General features: G+C 29.7%; 1 protein-coding gene across 3 annotated transcripts in view; it reads left to right on the forward strand.

Annotated features, from left to right (window-relative positions):
- Positions 1 to 12,808, forward strand: part of LOC107443611 (uncharacterized) — a 64,999-nt gene that overhangs the window by 25,655 nt on the left and 26,536 nt on the right. For all 3 annotated transcript variants that reach the window (XM_043046875.3, XM_043046878.3, XM_087153119.1), the window contains exons 17-18: positions 10,771 to 10,883; positions 12,637 to 12,738. In XM_043046875.3, coding sequence (XP_042902809.2) covers positions 10,771 to 10,883; positions 12,637 to 12,738 — 215 coding nt within the window. The remainder of the gene's footprint in view (positions 1 to 10,770; positions 10,884 to 12,636; positions 12,739 to 12,808) is intronic.

Below are 12,808 nucleotides of genomic sequence, written 5' to 3' on the forward strand. Positions count from 1 at the left end.
ATTAATTGAATTTAGAATGTTGATTTTTGAAAACTATTATTTAATTGTGACCATATTTGCATTTTTTTTTAATTTAATTATATTTCCAATTAAAAAATACTATGTTTTTCAAAATTTCTTCTTAAATGTTACCTTATTTACAGGTCAATAATACTGTGCTTTTAAAATTAAGATTTCTGTATTAATTAATTTTTGTACTAAGTTGCAAGTGAAATCTATGATTATTTACAATTTTACAGTGAGAGTCTATGAATAAACTAAGTTACAATGATTTAAAATTAAAATTTACGAATTATTGCTTATGTCTAATTTTTATAATATTGTATCCTAAAATTAAAATTTGCATAGTAAACCTTCCTCTACTGAAGTTTTGTTTTTACAAAATGTAATATTTGACTTAATTTGTATTAAAAAGTAATTTTGCTTATTGAAAAGAAAAAATTATATTTCTTTAGAAAGTTTGCAGTGTATAGCTGTTCAAGAGCAATCAGTGCACATGCGTCGTCATTGCTATGCAGAAGCTGCTGTTTAATAATTTGAAAACAATATTTTTGATTTTACATTATGGATAAGTTGAAAACTCAAAATAAAGTTTTTAAATCTTCGCTAACTAAGCATAAAGATAAAGTAGTCACGTCAATTGACAGTGCAAATTTGATTACTGTCAAACTATTTGTACCAAAAACTAATACATTATCTAACAAGCTCACAAAAAAAAATTTAACTCAATTTTTGATGTTTGTAAGTCCGAAGAAGTTGACGTTTTTATAGGGGAGAAAGAAAGTATTTATAAATTATTATTGATAATTAACTTTAAATCAGATAATTCTTATAGTTTTTCGAATAACACTCTACCTGGAGTTCAAAGTGTGCCAAAATTTAGTTTAAATGCATTCTCTGACATAAAGTTACCCTCTCGGTGCCAATGTGTAATGGTAAAATCGACAACTGGATTATGTATAAAGATATGCTTGTAGCCAGTCAAATAAAGAACAGTTCCATTTATAATTCTATGAAATTACAATTCCTTAAAGTGAGTTGTACTCATGAAACCCTAAGAGTAATACAATCAATTTCTATTTTGGATGCGAACTTTGAAATTGCATGGAAACTTTTAAAAGATGATATTCAAATAAAAGGGAACTTTTAAATGCCATTATGAAAAAAATTTGAATCACCCAAACATTTGTGAAACGTCTAGTGCCATCTTATACTTAGTTGATGTTACAAATGAGTGCACTCAGATTTTGTGTTCACTAAATTATAAAGTAGAGCATTCATTTGAAATTATGATAGTGTTTTTAATCATTGAAAATTTATATCTTTCAACTTGTTATTAGTAGGAAATAGAATGTAAAGATTCTTTGGAGAAACAGGTTAATTTTTGAAAAACCATGCAAGATCACTTTGAATTAGTAGAAATAAGAAAGTTAAAAAACATGCTAATTTATAATTCCAACATAAGGTTACAAGCATGATAGCTACATCAAATATTAGACGCCTAAACTCTAAGTGTATCAAATGCAATAAAGAAGAATTCCACAGATTGTACGGTTGTCCAGAATTCAAAATTCTCTCCATAAATGATGGATATGATTTTGTAAAAAGAAGCCATCTTTGTTTTCAAGAAAGCATAATACATTACTTGATATTAAAAATGGCAAACGAAATAGTCATGATGAGGCCCGATTGGAGTCTAATTTCTCGTGTCCAGAAGTCACTGAAACTAAAGTGCCAGGAAATCTCAACTCGAATGCAACTACTTTTAAATGCTCAACACATTTTCACTGGTTCAGCAAGTTAATTTAAGAAACAACAATCACATGAAAACAGCACTACTTTTTACTTCGAAGATTTTTATTAAAAATTATTTTGGAGAGTTGAAACGAGCTAGAGCATTATAGATATAGGGCCAATGTCTTCATTCATCACAACTGAGTTTGCTGATATATTGAAAATTAATAAAAAGAAAATTTATATTGTGGTTTCTAGTTTGAACAATGCAAAAATAATTGGGAATTCAAAAATTTAACCAATTATTTCAAAGAACGACGATTTCGAAAAGCAATTAGAGCTTTTCTGTGTGCCTAAAATTTCAGATGCAATGCCGGTTAATTATATTCTAGCGCCAGTTGAATACTTTCCGCAAAATATCAAACTTACTGATCCCTATTTTTATGAGTCTGGTAAAGTCGATATCTTATTAGGGGCCGGAATATTATACTCTTAATAATACTCTTAAAATTTGGTCAGGTTGAAGTAGCAAACTATTAATTAAATTTCCAAAACTATGTTTTTGGATTTATTGCCACTGGAAGTATCTCAAGTTCAGTTGACCAATCAAAGCAGAAAACTCATTGTGGATTAGTTTTTGACTGCAGTGAAATGGGAAAACATATTAAAGAGTTATGGCAACTAGAGTCCATCGGAATTAAAGATGACCCTAATTACAATGAGACAGACCAATCTTTTGCACAGTTTGAAAATACTGTATGCTACAAACATAACTGCTATGAAATTGAATTACCTTGGAAACGAGATTAATGGGATTTTAGCGATAATTATGCAATAGCTTAAAAGAGTGGGCATTGGTGCAGGGATGAGATTTTTCCGCTTTTTAGCGGATTTCCGCTTTTTTCACTTTTATCTCTTAAATTTCAGCTTTTTTATCAAAAATTCAGATTTTCTAAAAATTTCATTTTTTTTTTTTTTATAAGTATTCCGCTTTTTCAGAAAATTCACCGATTTTCAAAGAGAAACAGAAAATTCAAACTACATAGCTACCAATCCTTTCTCATTTTTACTTATTTTACCTATTTTCTCCCCCTTTACACTCAGTAGATAAGATTTTCTGAATTTTTTACCCGCTCTCCAGATAGATCCAATTTTCGTAGTTCAAACGAAGCTGTTTCAAACAAGCCTTTTAGAGGTCCCAAGCCTGGAATCTGCTAATATCTCGATTCTTATTCACACGATTGTAATATCAAATATAGTTTTTCATATTTGCGTGTTGCGATTCTTATTCACGCGATTTGAATATTGTGCGTTGCGATTCTTATTTACGAGATTTAAAAATCCGTTATTGTGATTCGTATTTACGTCTTTTTAAAAACCTATGTAGCGATTCGTATTTACGTCTTTTTAAAAACCTATGTAGCGATTCGTATTCACACAAGTTTAAAATTCAATGTGTTGATTTGCTTATGCGGTTTATAATATCAAACATTGATTTTCGTATTTATACGTGATTTTAAAATAAGGCATTGGGATTCGCATTCACGCATTCTAAAAGTTATGCATCATAATTCTTATTTATGCAATCTAAAACTCACGCATCATGATTCGCATTTACGCGATCTAAAAATTATGAATCGTGATTTGTATTTACGCGTTTTAAAAATTCTATATCCCAGTTTGTATTTTCTCATTTTCAAAATCTTATATCTAGTTTCATATTCATGTGATTTCAAAATCCATAATTACTATTCATATTCACGCAATTTTAAGATCAACTATCGCGATTCTTGTAAGAAGTAAATTTTTTTTAAAATTAATTACTATAAAGGTGACTGTTTTTCTAACTACAATTATTAGTATATGTAAGTGTTACAACATCAGAGAAACTGGAAGGGAATATATATTCAAAACTTACATTCTTTGCTTGCAAAGAAGAAAAAATAGAATTTGTCACAAGATGTTTGAAGATGAGCTAACGACTAAATATAGCAAACATAAAAGATATAGCAAACAAAAGCAATCACTTAAAAAGGGATTTAATTAAAAAAAAATTTGGGGGGGGGGAAGAGTTGATTAACTCATCATCAAGATTTTATTTATAATTGTTGTTATTTATGCTATAAAATGCAAAATTCTTATCAAATAAAAAACAATTATCTAAACAGTTGCTGATTGTCATGTAATTTTTCAAACTAAAGTAGCAATTTTTGTATGTTAAGGAGTTACTATATATTTTTACTTCACTGTTATTGATATGTTTCGGAGGGCTGTAGTTAGATTAGACTATAATATGAACATAATGATTCGGTCCATTGTTAAAGTTTTTTTCCCAATATAATTTAAAAAGTAATATTACTGATATATTTGCTATAAATCACATAACAGTATTTATTAAAAGAAATGAAATATTAATATATATTCTCAGTAGTTTTAATTTGCTAAACCAGGTAGTTTTTCAAGTAGTAATTGTCTCTTATGTGAACTGAGGAAAAATATAATTTCCAGCTTTATTTTTTCAATTGGTAATTTTTTTTCTTCACTGAATGTTAAGTATCAATGTAATCGTTTTTATAATAATAGATTAGTACACAATTGTATGTCAACACATTATTTATTACCTTAAACTGTCTGGAATTTATTATTAAAGGGTTGCTCGTACGTAAAATTTACTATCGTGGAAATTCAGCTTTTTTGCGTTTTGGCTAATCTCATCCCTGATTGGTGTGCAGACTCAACTGGGATCCAAATCTATTCTTACAATATTGTGAAACATTAAATGACTGCTTGAATAGGAACATAATAGAAAAAGTGTCTAATCCTAGTAAATCCAAAGATTAAACCTTGTTTTACCTACCACATCAACCAGTGTTTAAAGAAAACTTTACTACAAAAAGGAGCATAATATTTGATAAAAACTCAAGTCATAATTTTCACCCGATGGTCCTAAATGATTGCCTTTTGTCAGAGCTAAATCTAAATTAAAACATTTTTAATGTACTTGTAAATCTTTTACTCAAGAAAATCAATTTCATGTCATATGTAGAGAAAACCTTCTTACAGATATCTTTAGCTGAGAAAGACGAAGATGTTATGCATTTCTTACGTTCGGAAAATGGCAATGCTCAAGTTTACAGATTTAATCGAGTCCTTTTCAGGGTAACATCTGCTATTTTAAAGTTTCACCTTTCTGCTATTTTAAAAATACCGCGGTTATACCCGACCACAACTGAACTTTTAGAGCGATGCTTTTATGTGCTTGACTTTGTTTCTGGCGGTGATGATTTGCATGAAGTATTTAGAATTTCTAAGCAGGCGATATCTATTAAGAGCCAAACTAGCATGGTACCTAGAAAGTGAACTACTAACAACAACCCCTTGATGCAATTATGGAGACGTGAAGGTTTTGATACTCAATCGCACAGTCCCTCTTCTGATTCAGGAGTCCTGATTACAAATGTTTTGGGAATATCATGGAATACAATAAGTGATTGTCTTATTGTAGGAATTCAAAGCCTAACAGAGGGTTTATCAAAAAAGGAGAATGCTAAACTTATTTTACTGTGAGCAGCTGGAAAGATATTTGACCCTCTCGGCATAATTATTGCTCCATTTACCATTCATGTAAAATGCAAGGTATCTTGGGGCGAAGAATTACCCTCTGATGTTCAAAAGATGTGTTCCTAGTGCTATTCTGAAGTTCCTCGTCTTTCTGAATTACAAATTATTAGAAATGTACTCAATTCATCTAGAAAACAATCAACTGATATCATTGAACTTCACTATTTTAGTGATGCTAACCACTATTCTAATAATGCTGAAAGGTGTATTGAGTTACCATATATTTAAGAGTAATGAAAGACAGCATCATCGAAGTAAACCTTCTAGTTTCAAAGGATCGGGTCGCACCTGTAAAGAAATCACTTCACCAAGATTAAAATTGCATTGGTTGTTGCCACACTGGCCATGAAAGTGAGGACAATAGTAGACCATAAAAAGCCTTCAGCTGTGACTTTAGACTGACTTCAAAATTGTCCTCTACTGTATCAGGAGTTCAAGTAAGCGATGGTAATCTTTCGTTGCCAATCGAGTAAATGGAATCCATGACCCTAGTAGTGTTGAAAAATGGGCTCATTGCTCCAGAACACAAAACCCTACCTATCTTCTAAGCAGAGGTGTCAGTGTTAACATTCTATTGAATAATGGCATTTGGCATTGACCACCATTTTTGAAAGAAAAGGTTATTGACATTCCACATAATGAAACTTTAATTTCCTTAGGTGAAATTTGTGGTGAACCGAGGAAAACAAATGACTGCTCATTCACTTTTAGTACTTTTAACTAAAATTCTATAATCAATGATATACGTACATAAAGTAATAATTATTTAACTATTATCCATGTTGTGTGTTATATACTTAGGTTTATTAATAATGCTAAGGGTAAAGAAAAGATTACAGGTCACCTTTCCTTTAAAGTGTTAAGAAAAGCTTAGATGTATTTTATTCAATCAATTCAACAAGACGGGTTTGTTGGAGAAATAAAAAATCTCATGAAAGGTGACTTCCCAGAAGTAGCAAGGTAAAATCTTTGAATTGTTTGTTAGATGGTTGTAATGTTTTTCGAGTTGGAGGTAGATTAAAAAATTCTGAATTAAATACATATAAAAAGCATCCAATAGTTCTTCCAGATAAACATCTCCTTACACTTATTCTTGTAAGATATCACGTAAAATATTTGCATGTTGGATCTAATTCATTATTGTATCACTTTAGACGTATATTTTGGATCATAAATGTTTGGAATGTTTGTAGAAAGATTATTTTCTAATGTATAGCATGCTTTAAGGACAAACCTGTATTCAAAAGTCAAAAACGCAAAGAGAGAGTCACCCCCTCTTTTCCTCTTTATAATGTTGAAGCAGACTTTTGTGGTCCCTTTTACATTCAATTTAGAAACCAGAGATAGGGAATACTATATAAAATATTTGTTAGTATATTTGTATGTTTATGCACAAAAGCGATTCATTTGGATTTTGTGACCGACCTCAATAGCATTATTGCTTGTTTAAACCGTTTTTTTTAGTCTCAAAGGAGAATCTTTAAAATTATACAGGACAATGCACATGAAATTAAAGAACTTAATAGGGATATGTGTGGAACTGAAAAAAATTCATAGTATGGTAAAACATCCATATAAAATTTTTGCTAATTTTCTAGTGAAAATATTGAATATAATTTCATACCCCCAATATCACTGAATTTTTGTAGTCGTTGGGGGGCCGGGGTAAGATCTTTTAAATATCACTTAAAATTCATTATCCGTAACGCTAATTTGAATTTCTCATGTGTTATCCTAGAACTTGATAATGTTTTGAATTCTCATCCCTTTATCTGCTGATTTTTAAAACTTTGAAACCTTGTCATTTTTTAATAGGGAGACTTTTGTCTTCAATTGGTGAACCTCAACTCGTTGAGTTACCAGAGTGGCTTTCTAAATGGCAAAAAGCAACAAAGTATAGTTCAACAAATTTGAAAACTATAAAAGAGGGACTATTCAAATATTTTACGACAACGTTCTAAGTAGATGTGTACAAAGAATAATGTTAAAGTTGATTCACTTGTATTAATCAAATATGAGCAAATGAAAAGTACAAAATGGCTAACACGAAAAATTACTAAAATAATTTGTGGTAAGGATAGAAAAGTAGGTGTATTAAATATCCTGTTACTAAATGGTAAAATTTTGTAACAAAATGTTAGAGATATGTGTGTTTCCGACCGATTGTAATTAGATATTATAATGTGTGTATATAAATCATTTAATTTTTAGCATCAAGATTATTTCAAATGTGTTATGTATATCGGGTAAATATTATTGTCTTTAATTTTAAGTTCTTGTATTTGTGTTGAAACCTCCTAAGGTTTCAACACTAAGAGTATGTTCCAGAGAAAACAGTGTGCATGCATTACTATGGTAACTGCTGCTGTTTAATAATTTGAAAACAATATGTCTTTACAATTTTATTTTATTTAAGTTCATTATGCAGTGATATTTTGGTGAGTTTACTCTTGAATTGTGGGACCTGAAAGTACCTACAAAATACTAATAAAGTTGTCAATATAAAGAATTTCATCACTTGATCGATGTTGGTTCAGAAATTCTAGTCTATAGTTCAGTAACAAAAATGTAATCTAGAACTTCGTAAAAATTATAAATTTCAAAAAGTCAAAGAATTTTATTTCTAAAAATGAGTTGAAACCCTATAACCCTAATTTCTAGTTCAACATAAGAACTTCTAAAGAGAAATATTTTCTGATTTTATGTTACATATTTTTTTTAATGATATTTGAAAGTTAATTGTTTGAATACTTTCTGAAATTTTTTAGTAAAGGCATTAAATAGAGGTATAATGTCTTTATATGGAATGAGACTGATGCCTGTAATTTTTTTTTACTTTGCTTTCTCTCCATTACTTATTATTACTGCACAGTTATTTTATGAAAATTACACTTTTAACCATTCATTCATTTTTGATAAAAGTTTCAACCTGTTAATTAGAGACGTAAAGTTAATTTTGTTAAAAACTGGTCATAATTCAAGATGAATGCTACTGTGATAAGTAACATGTCCTTTTAAGTATTACCCAACATAATTTTTAACTGTTCTCTAAGATATTTTTATGTCTTTTCCTATTTTTCTCCATTTTAATCAGGTTTCATTCAATCAAATCAGTTTGATTTAAATCAAGTGATTTGTTTAAATAAATCATGTACTTTAAATTGATTTTTTTAAAGAGATTATTGATTATTCAGTTCGTATTTTTAAAGTATTTTAATATGAGATAGTTTAAAATTTTTATTGATTTTCGCAGTTTTAAAATTTATTGTTGTGTTCAATTGCTGTGTTGATAAATTTTAGTTAGCAAAATTACATTAGAAATTAATGTGCAATTAATAATAAATCACAGGACTTATGAAATTTCATTTTTAAAATCTTAAAATTCTTTTGGATCAGAAACAATGGGAAAATATGTTCTTTTTTTATATATATATATTTATGCATCTGTAATAAGTAGTTATTAAACATGAATTGTTTTGCAAAAGCATGATGAGGACAATCTTATTGAATCCTGATTTTAAAACAAAATCTTCAAAATTGCATTTTATTTTACAGTTGCAGTTTTTGTATCTTAAAGTATGTTGAAAAAAAATTATCATAATTGTACTATAAAAAATTAGTTTAAAAGATTGCCTATATTTTTTACTCAATTTCTATAATTAATGGGATAGTTTTTTCTTTCCACAAAAAATTTGGTAACCTGCAATTAATCTTTCCTAATTTCGTCACTTCAAAAATTTAAAAAAACGAATTTGAAATGAATTTTGTGATTTGTCTATTTTAGCCTGTTTTTTAGTAAACAATAATAAGACATTTCCTTTTTTGATTAACTTAAATCATGCATTTGCATGCATTATATGGAACTATGGAAAAAAAATTAATGCAGTAGTATACTTCGAAATGCATTGTAATTATTTATTTCTAATAATATTTCAATTAGAATTATATTTATTAAGTGTACTTAATTTAAGACTTGCAACTGGATTAGAAAACTATCTCAAATACACAGATATGTGTACATCAGTGCTAGCTGATCATTCATGAACAAGATGATGTGTTAAAGTCGAGCTTAGTCTCTCCACATAAATTAGAATGTTAATTAATAGATGTTTATTAGATACAATGCCGTATTGTACATCAAATTTGTTAAAATATAATTATTTCTCTTCTACATCTTTTACTTAACTTAGATTTATTATTTGTTTGTGTATTTTATTGTCTGTGATATACTTTTGTTTTGAGTACCTGGCAACTTCGATGCATAATTAGTTCATGACTTCGTGCCTGTCTTTGTGCTAAGTTTGGAATATATACTAAAGGAATTCAAATATTTGTTAAAGAAAATGGAATGTGTCGCTTAGGAGAATTGATATTTGACAAGCTTAACTTACTTGAAATAAAGTGAAACCACCAGGAAAGACCACCTCTGTGTAGTGACCTCTATTTATGACCACTTTTGGGCGGCACGTAATTTTTCTATTGACTTTGTGTTTAAGAAAACCTTTAGGAGAACCAAAACGTCTCGCAGCGACCGACAAACCTCTGCACCAAATGCAGACAAAGAGCAAATGAGGTAGCACAAAAAATATTAACAAAACAAATAAGTAGATTTGAGGCTCTTATTTAGAAAACTCTTTTTGATGATGTTGCAGTCAGAGTGCACTAAAGACTATGCTATAAATGATTTATTATTGGAATTGAAAGTTAAATTAGATAAAAAGTTATTTTAGAAAAAAATCTAAGCATCTCAAACAAACCTATCCTCGTCTTTCAAAGCTAACTATTTTTTTATTTTAACTTAACAAACAAATACAAACTTAAACAAAAAAAAAACATTTTTTTTATTTATTTGAAATATTATTATCGTTCATGAATGGTAAATTTATTTTTACATATAATTATATCAGTAGGGATCATTGTTGTTGACACTAAATGTTATTCATCAATCCAGTTTTCATGACCCTTGAAACCAGCTGCATTTCTTAGTTTAAAAAAATGACACTGACTGAAATTAAAATCGTTAGCAAAAAAAATCATGTATCTTCAATAGCATTTTGAAGTCAATTGAGGTAACCCTTAAGAATGACCAACTTCTCTTAACAACCATTTTATTGTGGAACAGAGAGTGGTCATTCCCGAGTGGTTTCATTGTAAAATAGAAAAAACAATTGATGATGTAAAAAAAATGCCACGGTTCAGCAATCAATCTTTTGAAAGTACCCCATTACGAACTTTTAAATAAAAAAAAAATCACACCCTGATTTTTATTTTGACTTTAAAGTTCTTACAAAAATATTGTATTTTATTTCTTTTAGTGATATCATCTAAAACAATACAATCATACATACTGCTCATATCATTAAATAGTTTTATTTGCTTTTGTAGCCTTAGAACTAATTTTGAATTAATTTTTAGGAAATGCAGCAGCTGGAGTGACTGTTTTGACTTCTCGTTCTGGTGATACACCAAGGGAAAGTTCAATATTCACTACAGCATCTAGTCAAGCAAATCGTGGCAGAGCATCACCTGTAAGTTAAAGTGAAAGCATTTTTATCTTAATTTTTTTAAAAACTTCCACTGTTTTGAATTCTTTAGAATAGGGTTAAAATTTGCAAATGCAGTGAACTCCCACTACAATGATATCCAATATAACAACTTCCTCTACTACTATAATATTTCGTGGTCCTGATGAATTTGTGTATCAATTAATGTTTTTTCTTCTCAATTTTATAATATTCTCTAAACAATTAAATCCATATAAAAAAAAATTATCCTTATGAATTTAAATTTTCAACGTTAGTTTCTCTCTTTAAAATATTTTGATATTCAAATTCAGAAAAACATTCTTATTTTATCTTTTGCCATTTTTTTCCTCTTTTTCTGGCAAAAAAAGACTTACTGTTGATTTCAACTTATTCCTTTCACTTAATCGAACTTATTCCTTTTCACTAATATAAGAATGACTTTTTCTCAGATTTCAATATAACTCCATCCTTCATATCGGTGGAGATCATCCATAGAACTTCCCATTGGGAATGCCTTTCTTATCTACTTAGAAATCACTGTTTTATTGTCACTGATTTCATTTTATTCATGTTAAAACCTGATCATGAGTCTAGAATTAACACACACATTAACAACATACTTTTAGCGTGTAATATTGGACGATTCTTTGAAAATTCTTTCAATTTTAAAGTCTTCAGCGTGTTTGATATTTTTTTTTTTTTTTTTTTAACAAAACACTTTGTTTTCCATTTTTTTTTTATGAATGTATTTTTCCCTAAAATTGCAGGATACTGTTATAATATAATGCTTATAACATTAAAATGTAATTAAAATAAAATGCATTCCTAAAATATGTTAACCCTTAATGCAGAAATATATACCTCTACAAAGATACATTTATTTAATCCCCAAGATATTGTTGTTACAAGGTTTTAGTAATAAATAATTAGACCTAATTTTGATTTTGCAACTACTAAAGTTCAGTTTTGTAGCCTTGTAATTTTCACTCAATCCAAAAGACAAGAAAACTCCTGCATCAAATATTGGGAGAAATTTGCCTTCATGGAGGACTTTGTGATGGAACTAACGCATGTTTGCACTACATGTAGAGGAGAACCATGTAAACCTTCCATGGTTACCCTGATAGCAAGGGGACTCTAACCCATGATCCGTCTACCACTGAGAATATTTTATATCAGCACTGTAGTTGGTGCGAGCCAGTATCAACCAACCATCGTTGTAATACAAACCACGGTCACTCTCTATCCCCTGAGCCACCACGCCCTTATCATATATGATTTTATTTTAATTTTATAACCGTTGTTGAACAGCCGACTCAATTTTAGTGGTTTACGACTACTAATATTCAACTCCACAGGCTTGTAATTTTGTAACCAATCCAGAAGACAAGGGAACTCCTGGATTGAGTATTGGGGCAATTTTGCCTTCGTGGAGGACTTTTTGATGGATCTAACCTACATTTGCATTACATGGAGAGGAAGACCACGAGAACCTCTTACGGTTAGCCTGATGGCAAGGGGACTCTAACCCTTGATCCGTCTACCACTGAGGATATTTCACGCCAGCACTGTGGTCGGTGCAAGCCATATGCGGAATTCGTCTCTACTGGGATTCGAACCCGGTTCGCCTCAATGGAGGGCGAACGCTCTATCCCCTGAGCCATCGCGGCCCTAATCATATATGATTATAACTTTCATTGCTTTGCATATTAAGTGTGTTAGTATTAAGTAACATTAATTAAAACAAAATTTTTAGCCTGATGTTCCTTCAAGCACTCAAGTACCTCCTTCTCAGGGCAACTTACCTCCGAGGCCAGGTTTTGCAACAGGCAACAGCTCAATGAGATTTATGCTGTCTGTAAGTAAAGATTTTCAGTTTAAGCATATCGTTACAGAACCTGATATATTAAAAAAGTAATCAGTGTTGA

The sequence above is a fragment of the Parasteatoda tepidariorum genome, chromosome 10 (assembly GCF_982258835.1).
Source record: "Parasteatoda tepidariorum strain Cologne lab strain chromosome 10, Ptep-v5.0, whole genome shotgun sequence".
In the NCBI taxonomy this organism is placed as follows: Eukaryota; Metazoa; Arthropoda; class Arachnida; order Araneae; family Theridiidae; genus Parasteatoda; species Parasteatoda tepidariorum.